The following is a 26,962-nucleotide window of genomic DNA, read 5'->3' as shown; positions in this document are numbered from 1 at the left end:
ATTTTTTGATCTGTTACTAAAAAAAAGAAAAAACACACTGCCAATTAAACTTTAACGTGCCACTGATTTGAAGACGCATCTTGATTTCAGTTATGTGAAAATGTGAAAAATGCTCATTCTATAACTGAGGAAATATGCTATTGTCACGTCCACTTAACAGATGACTAAAACACAGAGGGGTGAGCTTGACCAGGTCATATCTTAGTAATGACAGGACCTCAATCTGTTGGATTTCAGAACCTATGCGCTTAACCATATATTTCTTTTGCGATGCTTAAAATGAGTTTGGAAGAAAAACAAGACAAGCAAGATGAATTATTTCAGTAGTAATGCAGACTATACATAATGAAATTCTAACTGGTGGAGAGTTTCAAGAATGTATCTGGGAGTGTTTATAAAAATTTCAGAGAAGGAAAATCCGTGAAGATTGATCGATTGATTCAGAGAAAATAAAGGAGTAATTAGAGAAAGCCTTATAAAATAGGTAGAACTCCAGTTGAGTTTTAAAATATGCATTGAAGGGAGAGAAGATCTCATAATTAAAAGAACCGTACATTTACACAGTTGGAATGTGGTTGTAGTAAATGTTAAGAGCCTCTGTGACCTTCAGTTATGAAATTGAGAGCAATCATAAGTGTAATTACAGGGGAATTATATGCCACTTTACTTATGTATATATATGAATAATACTAAGTACTATAGTAATTACAATAAAAGTCATATAAGCCTTGGAAAAAATTAAAGATGCATAGAAGGAAGAAAAGAAAACACTCTGATGCATCACCAGAAGACGTTAGCAAGATACTCTTACATGGATGGGGTTGGGGGGAGGAAACCTTCACTGGACACAATCCCAAACTCTCCTGCCTCTCCGCACCCCACCCTACTCCCCAGTTCAGGAGCCTGTGTTTTACTGCTTTAAGAAGTCTCTCATGAATGTTCTAAATGTCTGTCTATAGGGAGATACTTAAATTTTGGAATCCCCTTACAGTGAACTGTTACACAGCCATTAAATGGATGTGAAGGTTTTAATGACATGAGAAAAACCTGTGGTATCATATTAAGCAAAATACAAGCATGGAAAAAAGGTTAAAAAGGAAATAAGCCAAAATGTTAATAACGGTTGTACATTTTGGGTAGTATTTTAAGTAATAGTTAGGGTGATACTCTTTTCTATTTCTTCACAGTGTTTGTACTTTCTTCATTTTCTGTAATGGATGTCTTGCTTTTATGAAGAGGGCAATTGTTTTATTTTATTTATTTATTTATTTATTTATTTATTTATTTATTTTAAGTTTATTTATTTTGAGAGAGAGAGAGAAAGTGCGAGTGGGGGAAGGGCAGAGAGCGAGGAGACAGCGATTATCCCAAGCAGTCTCTGAGCTTTCAGCACAGAGCCTGATGGGGCGCTCGAACCCGAGAACTGTGAGATCATGACCTGAGCTAAAGTCAAATGCCAACTGAGCCACCCAAGCACCCCTGAGGGAAATGGTTTTAAATGGGTCAAAAAAGCAGTTAAAATTACTCATTTTTGATGGTTAAAAGCAACTCAGAAGGGAGGAAGAAAAGTGCCAATCAGGCATGGGTAGGCAGTCTGATAGGGCTGTTGGGCCTGCTGGGTGAGCCCTCACAGGCTGCTGTGCCCTAATGGTGAGGACTAGTAAGGGACATAGCTCTTCTGTGCTGACTAGACTTCTAAGCATCCTTGATGGGGTTATGGGGTTAGAGAGAAGAATGCTTAGAACATGGCAGAGAAGCATTTTTCTCACTGAAACTCTGAGGGGAGAATCTCTATAAGGGATCCCTCTCTGATTCTATAAGGGTCTCTGACAAGCCTGAAGATCTTGGGAGAGTCCAGAGATTAGGGGTAGGAGCAAGAAACTAATTTGGTGCACGAAATCCAGGCAAATTGGAGAAGGATGGTTATTCTAGGCATGCCTGAGATAAGGAAAGCAAACTAGTGCCTTAAGTAAGCAGCCCCCTCTCAGATTTCTCCTCCTTCTTCTTCAAGATGCCACTCAACAAACATGCACAGAACATCCTCTTTTGTTTAGAGCTGCACCCCCCACTGGGGCGAACAATGAATCATTCCAACTTTAATAACACCACCCCTTAGCTATTTGCATTTAGGAAGCTAAATATCAGCTGTTTATCTTACAATTAACAATGCAGGGGGGCTATTATGAAAGGTAATGGAAACCAGACCTAAAGTTATATTGCTGACCTACTGGTGTATTTGCAAATATGGAGCAGTTTCATGTAAGCATAATTTTTGTTTAACCTTGTGGCTCACATTCAGCTATAGGTTGTATGTACTGATGGGGTGGGGATGGGACCTAGATAGTTCAAAAGGAGATAATGATTTAAATGTCGTTTTCATTTGAGACGTTTACAATGTGATTATCTTGCTGATTTATGTGAGTTTATTTATTACTTCTCTGCAAGGCTCTGGGTCAGCCACAGGGGATGCATAGATGTAGTCCCTGGCATACGTTTGTTAATAGTATACATACAAATAAACATTTATTAACTGCCTTCAATGTGAGACACCAACCTAGGTATTTAATTTTATTTAAACTTCACAACAATCTGAAAAATGGATGACTAACCCACTTTACAAATAAGGAGACTAAAGGTCAATGAAGTCAAGTAGCTTGTCAAAGGTTAGATAAATAGGAAGTGATAGGGTTGAGACTTGGAACTAAGTCTCTCTGATTCTCTCTGGTTCTAAATAGGTCCTGCTTATCTGCACATTAGAATCACCTGAGAATCTTTAAAAAAAATACTGACACCCTTGTCCTAGGCCCCGGATACTCTAATTTCATTGGTTTGTAATGAGATCTCAGCAGTTAAGAGTTTACAAAGCTCCCTGGTGATTCAATCAGAAATCAAGGCTGAGTCCTACAGAACTCAAGTGTGCTCAAGCATAGCTCTTGTGAGGGAGATATGGAATTTGAGGAGAAAAAACAGTGAAAAATAAAATAAGTCTTTATGCCTTGAAGAAACATCAGTTGATAATATATAGGGCAAATTAGAAAGAAAGCTATAGTCTGAAATGAAAAATCTGCCATTTTGAGAATAGAGAAACTCGAGATGGGAGTTTAATTGGAGCATTTCTAATGCATGAGTAATTCTCCCCAGTAATAAATATTAACCAAAATACATAAAGATCTGTTTGTTATTTCTTTAGGTAAAACATCTGGGACAGAAGTAACACTAGTAAATTCTTTCTATTACTTCTCATTTGTTTCAGGAGAAATAAAAACTTACAGGTGGAATGTCCCTAAAAGGTCTGGTCCAGGACCAAATGACCCAAATTGTATTCCGTGGGTTTACTATTCAACAGCAAACTTTGTGAAGGTAAGATGAAGGGGGCAACCAAAATGCTTAAAGTAATATGACTTTAAACCAATTATTCAAGTTATCACAACTCTGGTGGGTATATGTGTAATGGCCAACAGCAGGGATCTCAAACTATGGCCATGCACATTTGTGAACATTGTCTATGGTTGAGTTGAATAGTATTAAGAAAACAAAATTCAACTGAATAAATTTTAAAGATCAAATTAGCTTTATTCAACAATTCATGGGCAGCGTCCCCTCTAGCAGATAGAAAGGATGTTTGAAGAAGTGTACAAAAATGAGAGACTTTTATAGGCAGAAGGAGCCAAAACAAGGAAGTTGCCGGCAAAAAGGAGATTGTCTGTGGCAAGGTCACCTTCCTTTGAGGAATAGCAGGGGTCTCACTACTGCTAATCAGGTAATTCCAGATTGACTAGTTTAAGATTCTGCTCCTGGGAGAGATTGAAACTTTAGTTAACCTAGGAATTAAGCCTTAGTTTGGTGATGTGGGCTTAGCACAAGTGACTCTATTTTGGACCTGTTGTCTCTCTCTCTCTCTCCCTCTCTCTTTAACAATTCCCCCCTTTTGATCAGACTCTCATCTTAATTGAGAGATGTGATAAAAATTTAAGGCATTAGCACCTCTCCCAGCTACGGCTCTGAAGCTCCCACAATTTTTGTTCATCTTCTGTGTGGTATTCACAGGTCATAATTCTTTCTGTTGAATCTCTGTGGTATTTATAGGACACAACTTTAGGTTCACATTTCTTAAATTGGTCATTTTCTTCATTCTTTTTCTGCGTTCTAGTCTCAGTGAAATCATTTGCCTGTTTAGCAGCTATGAAAATGCATTTCAAGCTTTTGAAAGAATGCAGTGCACCAGGGAGATGACTGTGATTATTATAAGCAGAATAATCCCCCATATCTGGTGTGCACTTTGGAACCATGGTCTCCAAGGCCCAAACCCATCAAAATCAAAGAAGTCAAAGAAAGACCAGGTTGAAGGAGTCATTTTCTAAAGCCAAGTGGCTTGTTCAGTGGTTTCGTGTATCTGAGTTTCAACTTCCCAGAAATGTTATCCAGGTTCAAGTGGTGTTGGCCACAGCAAAGGCACCTCCTTGTTCAGCTAAAAGATAATAAAAGGCTATCATATGATCAAGTACAACTTTGGCCTTGCAAAGATGCATACTTTTAGCGAGATCTTTTTGTGATTGGGGCAGATCTGATTTACATAATCATAAGAATGCAGGGGTGAAAATGTACTATGATTTGCATAGGTATTTGTGTTTAACTGAGCAAAGTACAGTTACAACTGGAGAAAGGTAAAAATGGGATACTGGATATTCTGGCCATAAAAGTTGGACTTTGTAAGTGCACTCCTAACTGGTGGTGGTGGGGAGGTGTCAATTGAGAATAGAAGAAAAATTGGTTGGAGGGAGGATCACAGGGTCTTTAGCATCATGGATTTTGAGGACAAATCTAGCAGTCTGAAAGGTTTCTGTCTCCCCTCCCCCCGCCATTTAGCAAGGGCCTGAGAGATATAGATGATGGTGTTATCTTTCCAGGCCAATGCCAGAGTATAGGAAGGAAAGAGAAGAAGGAAGGGTTTCATGTTTAGTTAAAGCATGCAGCTTTGGTGTGGCATCTTGGATGGAAGCAGTTTATCACCATGTAGGCTATTTCTTTTCCTAGTCAATTTGATTTGGAAATCTCTAGCATTTCTACAGGAACAGATATCAGGTGTTGGAGCCTTTTTCAGCTTTAAGATGTGTATTTGAGATCTAGTTTTACAGAAGTGTCAATGGTCAGGAGCACTTGATAAGGCCTTTTCTATGAGTCTCACTCCTACAAAAATATCAGAGTAAATAATAACTCTCTGTGAATGATAAAAGTCTTCAAAATTTTCCATGGTTAAAGATCTGATGAGAGTTCATTATAATGGAATTCATAAGGAAGTTTGGTTATTTTTGTAATATACATTTTAAAATAATACATGGAATTATGACTGATAAAATTATACTAGGGTATATCAAATTTCTAGGAATTTAATCAATTTCTAGAACATTTATAATATATATCCATATGAATATAATATAAAAAAGGCTTAATATTACTTCTTATTTCACAATGTTTCCCGTGTAATTTAACCTATCAAATACACTCAATTACTTTAACATCTCTCTTTCAATAAGGGGAGAGAACAAATCTTTTGAGATGTCCCAGGACCCTCTTAAAATATCCCCAAAGTTGGTTCAAGGTCAAAAAGGCTTAATTTAGGATTTGATTTTTGGGAGGTTTCTGAAAAATATCAAAAGATTTAAAAACACTTGGTTAAAGAGGATCATAGGTCTCTGTGAAACAATAAATAGTTATCCACTTAACCATAGTGACAAAGATTTCACAAGGTTAAATAGTGAGGGTTAAATACACAAATACAGAAGGTTAAATAGTTCTAAAAATATCTTAGCTCTTCTAGTAGAGAAGACTCAGCTCTTTCAAGGAATTGAAGACTTGATAAAGACAACATGAAATACAGAAAATTATTTTGCTAAGATAGAATCTTTGTTTTCTAGGCAGATTATGTAATCTGGGTAAAAAAAGAAAACTATACACACACCTTTTATTATCTCTTATCAAGAGTATATCAATAATCCAAGAAAATTTTATCACTTTAACAGAGAGGAAACTAAATTCTAACTTTATACCAGTGTACTGTTTTTTAAAAGGATAATGAACATACTATTAGTTTCAGGGGTACAACATACTGATTCAACACTTCTGTATATTACTCAATGCTCACCACAATAAATGTCAGTCACTATCTGTCACCATATAATATTACTACAATATTATTGACAATATTTCCTATGCTGTACTTTTCATCGCCTAGACTTATTTATGTTAGAACTGGGAGTTTGTACTTCATAATTCCCTTTACCTATGTCACCCATCCACCCATCCACCGCCTCTCTGGAAACCACTAGTTTAACTTGGTTTGAAGTTAACTTGGTTTTGTTTGTTCTTTGTTTCTTTATTCATTTTTTTTTTTTTTTTTTGCTTTTTAGATTCTACATATAAATGAAATCATATGGAATTTTAATTTCTTTTGTTGATTACACTCAACGTAATACCCTCTAGGGCCATCCACATTGTCACAAATGGCACAGTCTCACAAATTCTTTTTATAGGCTGAGTCATATTCCGTTGTATTCCTCTTCATTTGCTTCCGTATCTTAACTATTGTGAATACACTGCAATAAATATAAGGATGCAGATATCTTTTTGAATTCATTTGTATTTTCCTTGGGTATTACCTAGATGTGGAATTACTAGATCATATGGTTTGTCTATATTTAAGTTTTTGAGGGACTTCCTTACTGTTTTCCACAGAGGCTATGGAAATTTACATTCCCACCATCAGTGCAAGAGGGTTCCTTTTTCTCCACATCCTCACCAACATTGCTATCTTTTTTATCTTTTTGATTCTAGCCATTCTGACTATTGTAAGGTGTTATCTCATTGTGTGTGTGTTTTTTTAATGTTTATTTTATTTTTGAGAGAGAGAGAGAGAGAGAGAGAGAGAGAGAGACAGTGTGCAAGTGGGGGAGGGGCAGAGAGAGGGAGATACAGAATCCAAAGCAGGCAGGAGGCTCCAAGCTGTCAGCACAGAGCCCGACCTGGGGCTTGAACCCATGAACCATGAGATCATGACCTGAGCAGAAGTCTCAACTGACTGAGCCACCCAGGTGCCCCTCATTGTGGTTTTGATTTGCATTTCCCTGATGACTAGTGATTTTGAGCATTTTTTTATGTGTCTGTAGGCCATCTGTATATATTTTTGGAAAAATGTGTACTCAAATCCTCTGCCCATTTTTAAATTTGGTTACTTGCTTTTTTCGTGTTGGGGTGTATAAGTTCTTTATATATTTGTAATATAACCCCTTATTCAAAAATCATTTGCAAGTATCTTCTCCCATTTAGTGGGTTGCCTTTCCATTTTGTGACTGGTTTCATTCATTGTGTAAAAGCTTTTTATTTTGGTGTGATCTCAGTTGTTTATTTTTTTTGCCTTTGTTCCCCTTGCCTGAGGAGACATATCTAGAAAAAACTTGCTAAGACTGATGTCAAAGAGTTTTCTACTGAGAGGGAGGGAGAGAGAGAGAGAGAGAGAGAGAGAGAGAGAGATTCCAACCCTGTTTTCTTCTAGGGGTTTTATGGTTTCAAGTCTCACATTTAGGTCTTGAATCCATTCCAGTTAATTTTTGGGTATGGTGTAAGAAAGTGGCCCACTTTCATTCTTTGCATGTGGCGGTCCAGTTTTCCCAGCACCAGTTATTGAAGAGACTGCCTTTTCCCCATTGTATATTCTTGCCTCCTTTGATATAGATTAACTGACCATATAATCACGGACTTATGTCAAGTATCTCTATTCTGTTCTATTGATCTCTGTGTCTATTTGTGTGCCATTACCATATTATTTTTATCACTACAGGTTTGTAGCATATCATGAAATCTGGTATTGTTGATACCTACTGTTTTGTTCTTTTTCAACATTGCTTTGACAGTTTGCAGTCTTTCATGGTTACATACAAATTTTAGTGTTATTTATTCTAGTTCTGTAAAAAATGCTGTTGGTATTTTGATAGTGATTGCACTGAATCTGTAGATTGCTTTGGGTAATATGGACATTTTAACAATATTTGTTCCTCCAACCCACGAGCATGGAATATCTTTCCCCTTGTTTGTGTCATATTCAGTTTCTTTTGTCAATGTTTTATAGTTTTCAGAGTACAGATCTTAACTTCCTTAGGTTTATTCTTAAGTATTTTACTCTTTTTGGTGCAATTGCAGATGGAATTGTTTTCTCAATTTCTCTTTCTGCTACTTCATTATTAGTGTAGAAATGCAACAGATTTCTGTATGTTAATTTCATATTCTGCAATTTTGCTGAATTCATTTATCAGTTCTAATAGTTCTTTGGTGGAGTCTTTAAGGTTTCCTATATATAGATTACTCACCTTATTTCTATGGCTAGGATCTGGTACTATGTTGAATAGAAGTGGTTAGAGTGGATATTTTTGTTTTGTTCCTGATCTTAAGTGAAAACTCTCCATTTTTCACTATTAGGGATAATGTTAGCTGTGGGTTTTTCATATATCACCTTTATTATGTTGAGATACGTAAAATCGCTTTGTTGAGAGTTTTTATCAAAAATGAACGTTGTATCTTATCAAATGCTTTTCTCCATCTGTTGAGATGATCGTATGGTTTTTATCCTTTCTCTTGTAATATGATGTATCACATTGATTTCAAATATCGAATTACCCTTGTATCCCTGGAATAAATCCCGCTTGATTGTGGGGAATGATTTTAAGTGTACTGTTGAATTCTGTTTGCTAATATGTTGTTGAGGATTTTGGTATCTATGTTCATCATAGATATTGGCCTGTGGCTTTGGGACTTTGTTTTGTTTTGGTGTGGTTTGGTAGTGTCTTTGTGTGGTTTTGGTATCAGGGTGACATATTGACCTTGCCCACCTGCAAGCCCATGGCAGTCTCAGACAGGCCCCTCAATAGCCTAGGGACCAAACCCTGCCCTGTACATCCACAGCAGGTCATTGCAGCTCACTGCACTGAAAGCAAACATGTCTCTGCCACAATAGGAAGCACACAACTCACATACGAAACATCCCTGTATCACATGGTTCTGGTGACGGGAGGACAACGTGTTACAGGGCATTACGGTACATCTTTTACAGAGGCCACCATTTTCAAGAGCAGGAGATGTGGTTGACCTCTCCATTACATAGAAACACAGAGAGTTAGACAACGTGAAGGGACAGAGGAATAGGTCCCAAATGAAAGAATAAGACACAATCATAGCAAAAGAGCTAAATGAAATGGAGATAAACGACATGCTTAATAAAGAATTCAAACCAATGGTCATAAAGATACTGGGCTTAAGAGTGGATGAACTCAATGAACACTTCAACAAAGAGATAGAAAATACAAAAATGAACCAGTCAGACATGAAAAATTCAATAACTTAAATAAAAAGAAATACACTACAGAGAATCAACAGCAGATTACAAGATGCAGAAGAATGGATTAGTGATCTGGAAGACAGGGTAATGGAAAGCAATCAAGCAGAAAAATAAAATAAATCAAATAGAATAATAAAAAATGAGGATAGGTTAAGGGACCTCGGCGACAACATCAAGCATAATACCATTCACATTTTAGGGATCCCAAAGAAGAAAAAGGGGAGGAGAAAACTTATTGGAAGAAATAATAGCTGAAAACTTCCCTAATCTGGAAAGGAAACAGACATCCTGAACCAGGAAGCACAGAGGGCCTCTGATAAGATTAACCCAAGGAGGTCCACACCAAGACATATAATAATTAAAATGGCAAAAAGTAATGATAGAGAGAGAATTTTAAAAGCAGCAAGAGAAAAGAAAACAGTTACATACCTGGGAAGCCCTATAAGGTTAAACAAATCTTTGAAATGTAGCCATACAAGTTTTTAACAGGAAGTTTATAGCAATACCTCAAGAAATAAGAAATATCTGAAATAATCTAACCTTACACCTAAACGAGCTAGAAAAAGAAGAACAAACAAAGCCCAACACTAGTAGAATAAAGAAAATAATAAAGATCAAAGCAGAAGTAAGTGAGATAAACACACACACACACACACACACACACACACACAAAACAATAGAAAAGATCAATGAAACCTGGAGCTAGTTCTTTGAAAAGATCAACAAGATTGATAAAACTTTAGTCAGACACATTAAGAAGAAAAAAAAGAGAGAGGACTCAAATAAAATCCGAAATGAAAAAGGGGAAATAACACCTAATACCACAGAAATACAAAGGGAGAATACACAGAAATACATAGGGAGAATACCATAAAAAATTATATGCCAACAAATTGGACAACCTAGAAGAAATGGATAAATTCCTAGAAAGACAAAACCTTTCAAAACTGAATCAGGAAAAAATGGAAAAATTTAACAGACCAATTACTAGTAATGAAATTTAATTGGTAATCAAAAAACTCCCAAGTAACAAAAGTCCAGGACCAGATGGCTTCACAGGTGAGTTAAATGATACATTTAAAGATTTAATATGTATTTTTCTTAAACTATTCCAAAAATAGAAGAGGAAGGAAAACTTCCAAGTTCATTCTACAAGGCCAGCATTATCCATATATCAGTATACTTTTGATATTAAAATTTTTTTTACCAAGTTTATTAGTCTTAGCCAGCTTGACTCACATAAAATTTCCTTCCCAAGATTCCGTTTTACAAACCTTCTACAACTTCCTTTTTCAAATCCAAATTTTGTCCTTTGTTTTTTCTCTTCCTTATTTTGAAATAACCAGCCTCGCTTTAGGAAAAAATTAGTTTCCTTTCCCTCAACGAAAATGCATCTCCATTTCTCATATCTTCTTTTACCAAAAGCACACAGCCTAGTTTCCTTGTGAACAGAGTTGTTGCCTTTATTGTTTCTAGTAGCTTACGTATATTGAATTTTTAAACATTAAACACCTTAATTTCTAGTGAAAATAAAAAAGTAAATAATTGTTAGCTTTTACGTTGGTATTTTGTGGTTTGGCAAATTTAAAATACATTTCATACGACACCCAGAAACCAATTTGACAATAAATTTCATATTAAAAAAATAATAAAATAAAATACATTTCATAATTTGTAGCAATATATTCTTCCACATAGTAAATTTGTTAACATGGCATAAAACTTGTTTACTAATAGACCTCAATTTCTGGGCCAGTGTTTTGGTGATGGACCCCTCGGAGGGTATAATGAGGAAGGCCTAGGTATTGTTTTAGATACCTTTTGCATCTTTGTTTTTTCATTGGCCTTTTGCAAGGAAAATTTTTTTAATGTTTTCTTTATTTTTGAGAGAGAGAGAGAGAGAGAGAGAGAGAGAGAGAGAGAGAGAATTCAAAGCAGGTTCCAGGCTCCGAGCTGTCAGCACAGAGCCCAGTGCAGGACTTGAGCTCACAAACCATGAGATCATGATCTGAGCTGAAGTCAGACACTTAAGCAATTGAGCCACCCAGGTGCCCCTTGCAAGGGAAATTTTAATGAAGCTATTTTGGAATCTTAAAGCCTTTTGGAAGCTTTTACACACCAAATAAAATAAGTATCCCTTTCTGTTTGCTTGATTTGGAAACCCTTGTTTTTAAGTGAACTTCTTAAATAAATTATTTTGTCTCATTGGAATGTTCCCCATAATGGCCATTATAATTCTAGGTTGTCTTTAGTTAGATTTTGCCATTTTGTTAATATTTATAGTTTCTGGGAAATAGTTCTAAGACATAAAATAAGCAGGTGTGCCAGAAGGTGGCATGCTCAACTCTTTGGAATTTGAGGACCCCATTTTTTTTAAGCTAAGCTTTTGGGTCTCTTGGAGCCAAACTAATACCTATGGGGGATGCGCCACTGGGTTGGGGATTATGTGGTGTTTTACAGAGTACCTTTGTGCACAGACATTTTCTTAAGTTGGTGAGTGACCTAGTGTCAATCTAACCCATTGCATGACCAACTTATCCTACCACAGGAGTCTTAGAGTTAGGTAACAGATGTTGTAACGGCTTTTATGTGCTCAACCCGTGCCCACCAATTTTGTAGCTTTTGGCTTCCAATTTTCCATTAGTAACAGACTTTACCTACACAAAGCAAGTAAAACAAAATTGTATTTTGGACACTGTGCGGTTTTTAAGTTGGATCCAGTCTGATTCCAGCCAATAACCATCAGCAATTACAAATGTGGAATTTGGGGACTGAACCAAGGGCTGGAGATTCCAATCATATGGGGCACTGTACAAAGCTAATTAGATTGGGAACTTGACACAAAGAGAGTGGAACTCAGAACCACGAAAAACTTTCCTACAGTCCTCAGAAACGGCAATAAAGACAGAATTCAAAGGGTTTGCATGTGTTTCTCATTGTCCCTGATGCCATTAGGAATGTACTTTGGATTCCATCATGGCTACCAATGCTCTTAAAAAACAAAACTCAATTGACTACATTTTAGAGTTCCTATTAGCTTTATTCAGTGTCTCACGAATCAAGCAGCATCCCATCTGGCAGATAGAAGAGAGCGCCAAAGAGCTGCACAAAATAACTTTCATAGGCAGAGGGGGGTGGGATAAAGAGGTTTCTAGTAAAGAGTGGATTGTTTGTGTCAAGGTCACCTTCATTTAGGGGGGATGGCAGAAGTCTATGAGGCAGATTACCTCACTAGTGATGACCATGTCATTCCAGATTAAGATTCCACTCCTGGGAGAGGTTGAAATTGTATGGGCTTAGCACAAGTGATTCCATTTGGAGCCTATTGTCTCTGTTAACAGTGGCTGTGACTGAAACAGTATGGCCAACAAAGTAAAAAGTATTTACCATCTGGTGCTTTACCAAAAAAAGTTTGCCAACCCTTATCTAAAATATAGGTCACACACACACACGCACACACACACACACACACACACACACACGAAATCCCAACGTTTCAGTTGCCAAATTTAGAACTTACAAGGTAGCTGGAAGCAAAAGAGAATATGTAAATAGATAACTATGAAATAAAAATATGTATTAATGGAGTTTATGTCACGGATTTTGATGTGTGAAATCTACCATTTTTAAGGCATTACCATGTTATTATCTGGACTCAGGAAGGAAAGCACACTCCAAACATAATAACCAAAACTATAAACTATTTGAATAATAAATAAAGTAAAGATTCAATATTGAACTCAAGTCAAATATGTATATATAAAACAACTAGTCTCGAACTTTAGGTCGCAAGTCAAAATCCAAACTAAAGGCGTATCTGACATATAATGAAGCATTGCCCATTATTTAAAAAAGGTGAAAGATTATCTAACCTTCCTCTAAAATACTCGATGGCTGCATTAGCATCCTTGAGTTGTACTGGACAGTGCAAGAGTTCAGGAGAGAAATACAAGACATTTTAAAAAATAAAGTTATATATTGGAATTATGGGAATATGGGAATATTATGGGATAATATGGAATTATGGGAATATGGGAAACCCACATTTGTTTATTCCTTTGTGCATCCTGATAAATATTTATTGAGCACTCGTAATGTGCAAATGGACCTACCAAGTTCTGTGAAGGATGCAAATATTCTTATCTTGAAGGAATTTATCATCTTTGGGGAAAATAATACATGTGCACACCCATAATTATAATACAACTCGGAATCTGATGAGTTCAGTAGGAGTACAGAGCTATATAGGAGACATTGGAAAGGGAGTCTAAGAAGAGAGAACATTATGAGCAAAGTTGAAAATAGGAAAATAAAAGGTATGTTTGGAAAATGTTGAGCATCCTATTGGCTATCATGTAAGGTAGGAAAGGAAAGCAGTTTGGGGATTATAAAATAGAAAAATCCATTGGTGGAGCACATGAGGGGCTTACAGCCCTGTCAAGGATTTGTATTTTATGCAGTAGGAATATCATGGGAAAATCACTGATGACTGGTAGATATGGGGGTGATGAGAGGAAGCTGATGGTGCTCAAAAAGATAGGCAGCAGGTGAGGTGAGCCAGAGACCACAGAGGAACTGATTTCTAATCCAGGGTGACGCATTAAGATCCTACACTAGATGGATGGCAGATGGAATGGAAAGAAAGTCACAGAAAGGAGAAGCATTGTGAAGGGAGAAGAAACATAAGATTCGACAGCAAGCGAGATGGGACAACGTGAGAAAGAAGTAAGAATTAAACACTGAAATGAAGTTTTCTGACTTAAATGACAGGAAATAGCATAGTGCTGTCAACAGAAATAGAGAGTTCCAGAGAAGGAAATGGTCTGAGGGAAATAATAAAATCCACCATAAAAATGCTCAGCAGATTGAATTCTTGCAGGAAGTACATCCAGATGGAATATCTAAATAGGAAGTTGGACATGTGGGAGTTTTCGTTCAAAAGAAAGCTTAGGGGCTGAACAATTTGACGTGGAGGTCATCCATGGTCCCATATAATTTTCTAATTATCCTGTTCACTTTTACCCATAGAAAATGGAATATAAGCATCTGCATGTAGTCTCACTTGAAAAGCAAACAAGAAAATAAAAATAAGAATTAATTTATTCAACAAATATTTGAGTATCTTCTATGTACTAGACACCGGACTATACTCTGGAGACTCAGTGATGATGGAAGGACACAGCCTCAGCCCTCAAAGAGGTCACTCTGTAGTTCATCTTTAGGAACACTCAAGGCTTCTTAATACTTATTTTGTGGCCAATAGTCTTTTCACAATGACTCTCGTACAAGCATGCAATCTGTATTATTAAACTATGTAAAGGCTCTTCTAATTCAGTTTATTTTTCTTTCAGGATACGTATAGCGGTTTGATGGGTCCTCTGATTATTTGCAGAGAAGGGGTATTGAATGAAAAGGGAAGAAGAAGCGATGTTGATTATGAATTTGCTCTCCTGTTTTTGGTATTTAATGAGAATGAATCCTGGTATCTGGATGACAATATTAAGAAGTATCTCAATAAAGATCCACGAGATTTTAAGCACACCGACGATTTTGAAGAGAGCAACAAAATGCATGGTACACCAGAGGTTTAAAAAGAAACCCTTGCTGAGATAAACTCATAGAAATTCCTATAACTGTAGGAAGTCCCCAGCCTCCTTCTCTGAACCTTTCCCATTCCCAGGGGCACCTAGACTGAGGAAAGTCCTCCAAAACTTTCCTTCAGAGGGAATGAACTAAGCCATTGGTTGATTGCCAGCAAGGTCCAGTGAGACTCTGGACCAGTTGTTTAGGGAGCTCTGTCTCTGAAGGCTGGACTCCCTAAACTATAAGCCTATAAAGTAATTCTTAAAAAATGAATCATCACTTATTGGTGTATTTCTATAAGAATACACAATGACATCTAGCTAATCAAATTTAAGGGTGTGGTTTAACTGTTGCTGGGACATGAAGCACCATGATCAAGTTTCTGTTTTAAAGTGTCTATGTTATTTATTTAATTCTATGTAATTTAAGGTGTTTTTTTTAATGTTTCTTTCTTTCTTTCTTTCTTTCTTTCTTTCTTTCATTCTTTCTTTCTTTCTTTCTTTCTTTCTTTCTTTCTTTCTTTCTTTCGAGAGAGGGAGGGAGAGGGAGAGGGAGAGGGAGAGAGAAAGAGACAGAACGCAAGTGGAGGAGGGGCAGAGAGAGAGGGAGACAATCTGAAGCAGGTTCCAGGCTCTGAGCTGTCAGCACAGAACTCACGAACTGCAAAATCATGACCTGAGCTGAAGTCAGATGCTTAACCAACTGAGCCACCCAGGTGCCCCAGTAGTTTCGTTGTTTTTTTGTTTGTTTGTTTTTTAAGAGAGTAATATGTTGATACATCCACACTCTCTGTCCAAGATCTACCTCTGACCAAACGTATACAAAAAGAGGGCTGGCCTGAGATCACAAAACCAGTTCATTGATAACATTGATTAGAATATAGTAGGCTGATTTCTGATTCGGCTACTCTTTCTCCTATAGTTTTGCTTCCCTTTCCCCAAAATTTCTTAGTATGCTCTCTATTTTTAATAAATGTAACTCATTTGGTTGTGCCATGGTGCACAGAATAAAAAGTTAGTAGAAAGAGTGAGAGTTTCCATCATGTCAATCCAGCTTGAGTTTGCTTTGGTCATTGTTAGGTCATGGGCTCAGCCCATGTGGAGCTTTCCTTCTTTTGGAAATTCAGGTATTCTTAGGAACTTGCCCTAAACTCGTTCTCAGAAAGCGGAGTATTAAAGAAATGGCTCTTAATTCATTCAATTTTGATTTATATAAACTTGATTCTCTGTGCTTTAGTTCACTCATCTATAGACTAAGTAATGGCTGCCTCACAAATGAGCCTCTAACCCTCTCCATAAAGAGAATATGCCAAACAAACAAGCAACCAAACAGCACACATTGCTACCCAAGACGTAGCTTTTAAAAATTAACTACTACTTCCCTTTTCTGTCTCTCTTCTATAAGGATTTCTTGGTAATCTGAGTTTTGGGTCTAGAATGGTGGGGACATGTTTATCAGGTAGATGAAAATATCGGTAACCTAAAGATCTTGAACCATTTCTAAAACCAGATTAAGTACTGACCACTAATTGAAGGCTATTTTGTTTTTCACCTTCCTAGCTATCAATGGAAAGATTTTTGGGAATCTCCATGGTCTAATCATGAATGAAGATACAATGACAAACTGGTATTTGTTGGGACTAGGAAATGAAGTGGACATACATACCATCCATTATCATGCTGAGAGCTTTCTTTTCAAAGTAAGTATAAGGAATATGCTTTGGGGAAGACTTTTTGAACTAAAAGATTCAATTTTTCACTGTGAACAAAGAGAGTTATTTGGCACTAAGGCTTGTGAGGTTCATATTAGAGATTGGAACAGAATAATGTGAGCCCGTCATTGGGTGAGCTCGAGCCCCACATTGGGTGAGCTCAAGGTAAGCAGGAGTCCTGCTTTGGGTAAGCTTGAGCTTCACTTCCCTTTCTCTCTCTAGCCCCCCACCCAGCAATTTCTCTCTCTCTGCCCCTCATGGGAGTCTCTCTGTCTCTCTGCCCCTTGCTCACGTGTGCCCCCCCACTCTCTCTCAAAAATAAACAAACACACAAATAAATAAATAAGTAAGTTATCCCAAGTGCTTAGTGAAATCTATAAGGAAATAGAATAGAAAAGAATCATCACATCTAATCTGTGGAAGTAACTGCATTGGTCCTTTTCTAGTTATACAGGAAGGAATAAATAGTATATTTAGTAAAACATCTATTTTTCCCCTCTGTATATTTATTTAACATAGTTTAAGATACCCAGTATTAGTCTACAGTGATTACAGTTTTACATCTTAAATGGCTATCCTGCTTTTCAGAATTTGGCTTTTTCAACTCACATGTTAAAAAATGTATGAACATTTATAGAATTCAATAAAATTGTAAAAATTGTAAAAATTCGAAAAAATTGTAAAAATTTACAATAAAATTGTAAAAATTGTAAAAAAATGTAAAAATTATAGAATTCAATAAAATTGCAATTATTTTGTATTATGTCTGTAAACTTTTAAAATTCAGTATAATTTACATTGAGTAAAAGTTCCTGTTTTGGAAAGTACATACAGTAGTGTCATCTTAAAATATAGGACGTCTCCATCACCCCCTAAAATGTTCGTGTTGCATTTTCTGGAGCCAGCTACTTCTGACTGATTTATTTCCATCTCTCTCGTTTTGCCTTCACGGAAATGTCATATAAATACCACCCATAGCACTTTGAATCTGGCCTGTCGCACTTGGCGTAGGCATTTGAACTGCATCTGTCTCATGTGCATCAATACTGTGTTCTAGTTGATTGTCGAGTAGGAGTCCAGTGGATGAATATACTGCGGTTTGCTAATTCGTTTCCCTATTTAGGGACATTTGGGTCTTTCCTGCGTTGGGGTCATTACAAGTAAAGTCATTATAAATATTTGTGTACGTATCTTCCTGTGAACCTAAGGTTTCATTTCCCGTGAGATAATACCTTGGAGTTGGATTGCTAGACCATGTGATATGTGTACACTTAACTTGATGAGAAACTGCCAAAATACTTCCACAGAGGCAGTGCCACTTTGCATTCCCACCAGAAAAGTATGGGAGCATCACCCGTGCCATATCCATGTCTGTACTTGGGGTCTCCCATTTTTATTCATTTTTTTCTTCACCATCCTATTAAGTAAATAGTGGTATCTCATTGTGTTTTATTTACATTTGCCTAATGGCTAATGATATTGAGCATCTTTTCATGGGCTTATTTACCATCTGCCATCCGTAAACCTTCTTTGGTGAAGTGTCCACATTTTATGCCCATTTTTTAATTTCATTGTTTGTTTCCTTATCGTTGAGTTTGAGGGATTTATACGTACACATACTTTACCCACTATGCAATTGCAAATATTTGCTCCCAGTTTGTGGCTTATCTTTTCATTTCCTTAATGTTGTCTTTCAAAGAACATAAATTATTATTTTTTAATGTTTATTTATTTTTGAGAGAGAGAAAGAGAAAGAGAGTGTAAGCAGAGGAGGGGCAGAGAGAGGGAGACAGAATTAGAAGTAGGCTCCCAGTTGTCAGCACAGAGCCCAATGCAGGGCTCGAACTCACAAACCAACAGATCATGACCTGAGCCCAAGTTGGACGCTTAACCGACTGAGCCACCCAGGTGCCCCAAAGAACATAAATTCTTAATTCTGATGAAGTACAATTTATTTTTTTTCTTTTATGCATCATGCTTTTGGTGTCATATCTGGGAAGTCTTTGCTTAACTCAAGGTTATGAGGATTTTCTTCTAGCAGTTTTATAGTTTTAGGCTTTACATTTAGACCTCTGATCCATTTTAACGTTCATATACGGTCAAGGTTTAATTTTTGTATATGGATATCCAGTCATTCCATCACCGTTCATTGAAAAGGCCACTGTGGGGGCGCCTGGGTGGCGCAGTCGGTTAAGCGTCCGACTTCAGCCAGGTCACGATCTCGCGGTCCGTAAGTTCGAGCCCCGCGTCAGGCTCTGGGCTGATGGCTCGGAGCCTGGAGCCTGTTTCCGATTCTGTGTCTCCCTCTCTCTCTGCCCCTCCCCCGTTCATGCTTTGTCTCTCTCTGTCCCAAAAATAAATAAACGTTGAAAAAAAATTATTAAAAAAAAAAAAAGAAAAGGCCACTGTGTCAAACTCATATCGATTGTATATATGTGGGTGTGTTCGGGGACTGTCTATTCTGTTACATTGATCTACGTCTCTGTCCTTTCTTGAATACCACCCTGTCTTCATTACATTAGTATGATAGCCAGTCTTGAAATCAGGTGGTGATTATTTTAGCTATTCTAGATCTTTGCCTTCCCATATAAATTTTAGAAACGGCCTATTGATTTCTATTAAAAATCCCACTGCAATTTTGATTGGAATTGCATTGAAGCTGTACATTGGCTTGAGAATTGATATCTTAACAATATTGAGTCTTCCAATTCGTGAACGTGGCATACCTCTCCATTTATTTAGATCTTCTTTGATTTCTTTCTTCAGTGTTTTGTCGTTTCAGCATACAGATCTTGCACATATTTTGTTGGATTATTGCCTAAGTGATATCATGGGTTTTGGTGATAGTATAAGTGGTATTGTCTTTATTTCAATTTTTCATTGTTCATTGCCAATATACAGAAATATAATTGATTTTTGTATAATCGACTTTGTATCCTACAACTTTGCTAAATAGTTCTAGTAGCTTTTTTGTAGATTTGGGGGTGATGGTTTCCTGCATAAACAATCTTCTTTTCTGTGAATAGAGATGGTTTTATTTCTTTATTTTCCATTTGTATACTTTTTATTTCTTTTCTTCCCTTATTGTACTGGCTAGGACCTCTAGGATAATGTTGCATATGATTAGTGATGGGGGGAAAGGATTCAGTCATTCATCATTAAATATAAAGTTATCTGTAGGTTTTTTTTCCCCAATAGATCCTATTAACAAGTGGAAGAAGTTTCCTTCTAATCTTAGTTTGCTGATGGTTTTTATCATGAACAGATGGTAAATTCTATCAAATGCTTTTTCTGCATCTATTGAGATGGTCACATTTTTTTTCTTTAGTCTGTGAATTCTTTTCTTTAGTGCATTGGTGATTTACATAGATTGATTTTCAAGTTTTGAAACAGTTTTCAATCTCAGGATTGTCATAATGCATTATCCTTTTTATATATTGTTGGATTCGAGTTGCTAGTGTTTTTTTTTTTAAAGGATTTTACATTTATTTTCAACGTTTATTTATTTTTGGGACAGAGAGAGACAGAGCATGAACAGGGGAGGGGCAGAGAGAGAGGGAGACACAGAATGGGAAACAGGCTCCAGGCTCTGAGCCATCAGCCCAGAGCCTGACGCGGGGCTCGAACTCACGGACCGCGAGATCGTGACCTGGCTGAAGTTGGACGCTTAACCGACTGCGCCACCCAGGCGCCCCTACATTTATTTTCATGAAGAATATTGGTTGTAGCTTTCTCTTCTAGTAAAGTATTTGTATGATTTGGGTATCAGCATAATGCTGGCCTCATAAAATTAGTTAGAAGTGATCTATCCTCTTCTATTTTCTGGAAGAGTTTGTTTAGAATTGGTATTATTTCTGCTTTAAATGTTTGGCAGAATTTGCCAATGAAGCCATATGGACCTGGAATTTTAACTTGTTGGAAAGTCTTAATGTAATTTCAGTTTCTTTAACAGATAATCTGAATAGTGACGTGAGGCAGTTTTCATCTTAAGGAATTTGTTCATACCACCTAAGTTGTGGAATCACAGACAGTTATTCATAATATTCCTTTATTATTCTTTTTAATGTCTGTAAGGTCTTAGTGATGTCCCCCTCTTTCATTCCTAGTATTTGTAATCTGTGGGCTTTTTTTTCTTGGTCTGTTTGTCTACGAGTTTGTATTCGTTTTTTATTCCTGTGTAACAAATTACTCCAAAACTTGGTGGCCTAAAACAACAAACACTAACTCACAATTTTTCGGGTCGGAAATCTGGGAATAGTTTAACTAGTTGGTCCTGATTCAGCATTTCTCATGAGGCTGCAATCAAGATGTCGGCTGGAGTTGCAGTCATCAGGTTTGACTGGGACTGGAGAACCCACTTCCAAATTCACTCACAGGGCTGTTGACTGAAGGTTTCAGTTCCTCACCACGTGGGTATGGCACAGGAGCTGACTTCCCCCAGGCTGAGTGATCCAAGAGAAGGGAGCAAGAGAGAGGGTCTAAATCTTTTGGAAGTAGAATGCCATCACTTCTGGCACACACAGCTGGACTCACAGACCGACTCTCACACACCGTAGAAGGGGACTACAAAGGTTATGGATATCAGGACGGAGGGATCATTGGGGGCCGTTGTGGAGGATGGTTACCACAAGGTTTATCACTCTTCCTGACCTGTTCCAAGAACCAGCTTTTGCTTTCTTTGATTTACCTCTATTATTTTTCTATTCTCAATTTTATTGCCCTCTGCTCTTATCTTTATTACCTTCTTTCCACAGATAGATAAATCTTACCGAGAAGATGTGTATGATCTCTTTCCTGGGACATTCCAAACCATCGAGCTGTTTGCAGATCACCCAGGGACGTGGCTGTTACACTGTCATGTGTCTGACCACATCCACGCTGGCATGGAAACAACTTACACGGTCCTTCGGAACATAGGTACTGTTTTCTGTCAGTGATGATGGGTGATAGCACCGGGCTTCCTGTACGCCCTGAAAATAGGGGGCACTAGACCCCCCAAGAGCTCAGAGTCAAGTAAGAGAAACAGACATATAAATAGTAACTACAAGGAGTGCCTGGGTGGTTCAGTCGGTTAAGCATCTGACTTCAGCTCAGGTCATGATCTCACAGATCGTGAGTTCCAGCCCCACCTCGGGCTCTGCACCGACAGCTCAGAGCCTGAAGCCTGCTTCGGATTCTGTGTCTCCTCTCTCTCTGCCCCTCCCCCGTTTGCACTCTGTCTGTCTCTCATAAATAAATGAATAAATAAATAAATAGTAACTATAATAGAATGCGATACATGCCAAAATAGAGTACGGAGGACAGGTTCAGTGGCAGCAGTAGGAGGTAATGGTTTGTAGTTTGGGGGGGGCATGAGCAAACATTCTAGAGGCTGTAATGCTTCAGCTGGGTCTCAATGGGTGGGCAGAAGCTTGAAAGGTAGATGGGGTAAGAACAGCATGTGCACTGGTGTGAAGGAGAAAAGGGAGAACTTCAGAAAGACTTGCGGATACAAATGGGATAAAATCCTCATTGGTACAATGAAATAACTCTTGAAATAACTCACGTCATGGAAAGAATCTACTTCCGTTGTTTATAAAACAATCACCTTGTCTTCTTTGTGCAGACAACAGGATCCCTTACTCCACCAAGTCTCCGTCTGGAGCAGCGTCCACAGTGCCCCCCAACGGTAATGATACCCTCCCCGAATCCTGCATGTGAGTGGTCCGTGTTCACTCCCTGGGGAAAGGCAGAGGACTGACGCCTCACCTCTTCTTGTTCACAGAAGAACCTGGCAAGGAGCAGCTCTATTTCTTTGGCAAGAACCTGGGTCCTAGGGGAGCCAAAGCAGCCTTGGTCATCCTCTTCATCATCGGCCTCCTCCTCCTGGCCTCCACAGTGGTCCTCTCCCTCAGTCTGCACTCTGCAAGGAAGCGGGTTGTGTACCAGGAAGTCCAGTCCTGCGCACTCCCCACGGATGCTCTGTGACCCAGCTGGCCTTCCTCGGCAGGGAAACTGGACAAGATATCGTTCATCGGGAAAGGTTTACGTTATTCCTGGATCAGGCTCTGATCGTCCGGAACACAAAGCAATTTGCTTTTACTTATTTATTTTTTAATGGGCTGTGAATAATCCTCAGGTATGAAACACAGAAAGGAGAATAGGTGTGACCGAGAAAAACACACTCGGCCTGTTCTCTGAATGAATTTGCTGAAGTGGGGAAACCCTCTGAAAGGGATCTTTATTTTCCATTTCTCATAATTCTTAGATTAGACGGTGCTTCCTCAGCTAACCATCCCAAGTTTCCAGAAGGACGACCTTGGGAAAAGAGTTATAAGTCCTCAGACATCTAGCGGGAGTAGCACTGATTTTTCAACACTGTTATGTAAGACGCTTCTCTTAGTCGTTCCAGGGAAAATAACTTTCTGAGGAGTTCACGAAAATGTCTAACTCAGTATCTGCTGATAGAATTTGATCAGATGAAGTTTTGGGGAGGCTTTTTGCCAGCTCTCCTGGCCTTTTCCACTTGAATATAAACAGCCTGTGCAGTTTGCCACAGAAGGCAAAGTTATCAGCATTTTAAAAAATAATTGCTGCTGTTTTTTTTATGCAAACCTATAGAGATGCTTTAATGTTTACACCTCACTTACGTGTTTTTACAATGTTTCCATTGCAACTTTTTTTTTTTCCAAAAATCATCTAGAGAATTTGTACTTATAGTTGAGAATGTGGAGGGCTGGAAGCTGTAAAATCACAGGCTAGGTTCTCCTGTGATGAGACAGAGACTCCCTAAAAGGTGAGTGAGAGACTCTACGAGGGAGGGAAACTTTGCAGAAGGCGAGTCTTGACTTGAGCTCTGAGTCTGACTTTTCATTCGCCTAGCAGGATCTTCCCATGTCTGCATCTTCTAGGAAATAAAAACAGCCTCATCATGTGACAAACACCAGAAAGAATTCATCAGTGCAGCTGACTGGTTGCGAGAAGAGATCTTAAAACATTCTTGATTCCATGCCTCTTAAAGACATAGCCCTTTGTGGGAGGAGAAAACAAAAGAAAGAAAAGAAAAGAAAAGGCTAGAAAAAGAGAATACCAGTGGGAAGTTTTTAATCAGTAAATCAGCTTTGAAGATGTGCATTACAGTTTTCAGAAAGGCTCAAATGTACAATTAAAATATCAGCAGCTAAAGTCAACCCATTCCAAGGCAATCCATACTCTCTGTACGCATGCCTAAACATTAGGTTAAGATTGATAAAAGCAACGTTGCTTATGACTAGACTGAGACATTGCCCTTAGCTCGAGGTGCCCTGCGATGCCAATGTCAATGCCAGATGAGTGATATCAGTATATCTGCTTTAGCAGATCATTTGGATGTCCAGGTGAACGAGCAGGACCTAAAAAAAATTCTCTGGTGGCGGGATATTTCATACTTTCTCATCTTCATCTTGGTGAGGGGAAACGGGTAATTTGATAGAAGCTATAGTCTTATGTCAAACAGGATGCGAATGCTAGTAGCTGTTTGCTCGAATGTCATATCGAACAGCGTACCCAAAGGATTTTGAATTCCAGCCTGCTAACCACTGATAATGTGATTTTGTAGTACGTGCTCTACAGTTTTCATCCGTGTGTAGGCTGTTTACTTTCATAATAATAATTATGATACATGCCTTATTTATAACTCATCTAGACAACAAATTAGTTATTTTTTCCTTTTCTCTTAGTCTATTTTTTTAAATGAAAATGAAACCACAGAGTAGTTTGATCATACATACCATTTCTCTTTTTAATAAAGTTTCCCAGATTATAAAACGGCTATTCGCATTTTTTTTCACTAAATACTACCAATCCCTGGACTTGGCATAGGAGATTGGTTAAAAGAGAACTATCTCTTAGATTTAGCAATTATCTTAGTTGTACATGCTAAAGGAAATGAAACAAAAATAACAATATATCTCCAGGAATAATAGGACTCCCCCCACCAAACATTGTTACCTGAAATGTACCATACTTCTTTCTCTGCGGGGGGGGGGGGGGGGGGGGGGGGGGGGGGGGGGGGGGTCCTTTGAGAAAATCAGTTACATTTAGATACATCTCCTGTTACAATGCAGGACCTGTCCTTGCTCCTGGCAGGGCCCCTCTCTCACTTGGCTCTGGACCTCACCATTCTTACTTGCTCAAGGACTTCACTCCCTCAATATTTTGTTTTCTCTCTGAGAGGAAGTCATCAACGGTACCCACCACTGAAAGTAGAAAACAGAGGGCTGTTGTCCTCAATTTCATAACCTAGAACTTGCTACCTGTAACCACCTCACCTCCTGCTTTCCTCAACTTATTCCTGGGGCTTCCAATCCAGTGTGCCTTGCTCCCACATCCCAATACGCTGTTGTCAAAGCAACAACCATAATGCCATTTCCAGTGGCTTCTTCCCCATCTTTATTGCCCTCCACCTCTCCGCAACAGTCAGTCGACAGCTCCTTCCTTCTTAACACCCTCTGGTCCCTTGGCTTTTCAACATGAACCCCCACCAGCCTTCCTTCTTCAGTTGTTCTTCCTTCTCAGGCTCTTGCTAGTTCCTTCTCTCCCTTATAACTTAAGTGTTAGCATGCCTCAGGGCTGGACACTGGACCCTCTTCTCTCTTTTGCCCTCTAGGGTAAGCTGAATAATGTCCTCAAAGATTTTGTGTCCTAATCCCTGAACCTGTGTTGCCTTGTATGGCAAAAAGGACTTTGCAACTATGAATAAGTTAAGGATTCTGAGACAGACTACCTAGATTGGCCATAAATAGAGTCACAGTGTCCTTCTAAAAGGGAAGCAGAGGGAGATTTGACTGTAGAAGAAGGCAATGTGACAACTGGACCAGGACACTATGCTACTGGCATTGGAGACAGAGGAAGGGGCCACAAACCAACGAATGCTGCTCTAAAACCGGGGAGAGGCAAGGGAACACATTCTCCCCCAGAGCCTCCAGAGGGATCTTGGCCCTGCTGGCAGCTTTTGTTCCAGTGAGCATGAGTCTGGATTTAAGAGCTCCAGAACTCTTAGAGACTAAATGTGAGCCATCAAGTTTGCGGCAATTTGTTATAGCCTTCTCCATACCTTATTTTATGTATCTTCATGAATCTGAGAACCATCTTTATGCTAGAAAATTAAAAATGTGTTTGGGCTGCAGGCCACAAATCCTGCTCAAGCAGGATCACTGCGGCAGTCTCCTAACCAGCCTCTCCACTGTCACTCTTGTCCCTTCCAACCGCTCCAACAGCTGCAGTGGTGTTCTTCCAGATCTGATCGTGTCACTTCCCTGGGGAACACCCTTTGGTGTCTTTCCATTTCACTTTTAATTATATCCAAACTCCTTACCTTGGTCTAAGGCCCAGCCTGATTCGGCCCGTGCCCACCTCTCCAACTTCATCTCCAACTCTTCCCTGATCTTTTATCAGGTCTTGTGCCCTGCTAGTTCTTTCCTGCCTCAGGACCTTTGCACAGGTTGCTTTCGATGCCTGGAATACTCTTCCATTCCCCTCCCTCTCTTTCCTAGCTCATCTGTGAGCTGCCCTGACTGCCCTCTCTAAAGCAGATCTCTCCCCTTGTTATTTCCTATCTCCACTGTTTTCCACTGGAGCAGGGGTGGGGGCAGGGCAGGCAGTGTCATTCAATCCCAAAATGTACCTTACATTTAGAAACAAAGCAATGTCATCAAAACTAAGGAGAGTCTAAGAAACCGTCATAGCTAAGAGGAGCTAAGGAGACAAAGAAACATAATGTGGTATCCTAGATGGGATCCTACAACAGAAAAAGGATCCTAGGTAAACATTAAGGAGATACGAATAAACTAGATTTTCACTAATATTAACACATCATACTAATATGTTCACGGGAGGGGGAAATGGATGCAGGAAGGAGTGGGGGTAGATGGGAACTCCCTGTACCATCTGTTCAATTCTTCTGTAAATCTAACGCTATTCTACAAATTAAAGTCTATTTTTTTATTGAAAAGCAGCGTCACACACACTCGTGTGACACCTTAAACAGTAAATTGATAAATGGTTAAACGAATACTGTTAAACTGTAATTGTGATTATCATTAGAAAGGAAAAATAGGGGTGCCTCGGTAGCTCAGTCGGTTAAGCGTCCGACTTCGGCTCAGGTCATGATCTCATGGTTCGTGAGTTTGAGCTCTGCCTTGGGCTGTGTGCTGACTGCTCGGAGCCTGGAGCCTGCTTTGGATTCTGTGTCTCCCTCTCTCTCTCTCTACCCCTCCCTTGCTCGTGCTCTCTCTCTCAAAAATAAATAAAACATTTAAAACAAA

The 26,962-nt window shown here is 38.6% G+C and overlaps 1 protein-coding gene across 3 annotated transcripts in view; it reads left to right on the top strand.

Annotated features, from left to right (window-relative positions):
- Positions 1-24,464, top strand: part of HEPHL1 (hephaestin like 1) — an 83,193-nt gene extending 58,729 nt beyond the window's left edge. For 2 of the 3 annotated variants that reach the window (XM_003992613.6, XM_045038597.1), the window contains exons 15-20: positions 3,254-3,360; positions 14,737-14,959; positions 16,528-16,667; positions 21,434-21,596; positions 22,285-22,347; positions 22,444-24,464. In XM_003992613.6, coding sequence (XP_003992662.1) covers positions 3,254-3,360; positions 14,737-14,959; positions 16,528-16,667; positions 21,434-21,596; positions 22,285-22,347; positions 22,444-22,646 — 899 coding nt within the window. In that variant the 3' untranslated portion in view covers positions 22,647-24,464. The remainder of the gene's footprint in view (positions 1-3,253; positions 3,361-14,736; positions 14,960-16,527; positions 16,668-21,433; positions 21,597-22,284; positions 22,348-22,443) is intronic. The other variant, XR_006586199.1, reaches the window with a different exon arrangement.
- Positions 24,465-26,962: the final 2,498 nt, after the last annotated feature.

Source organism: Felis catus, chromosome D1 (assembly GCF_018350175.1).
Source record: "Felis catus isolate Fca126 chromosome D1, F.catus_Fca126_mat1.0, whole genome shotgun sequence".
In the NCBI taxonomy this organism is placed as follows: Eukaryota; Metazoa; Chordata; class Mammalia; order Carnivora; family Felidae; genus Felis; species Felis catus.
Note: the sequence above shows the minus strand (reverse complement) of the source record. Positions and strands in the feature narration are given on the sequence as shown.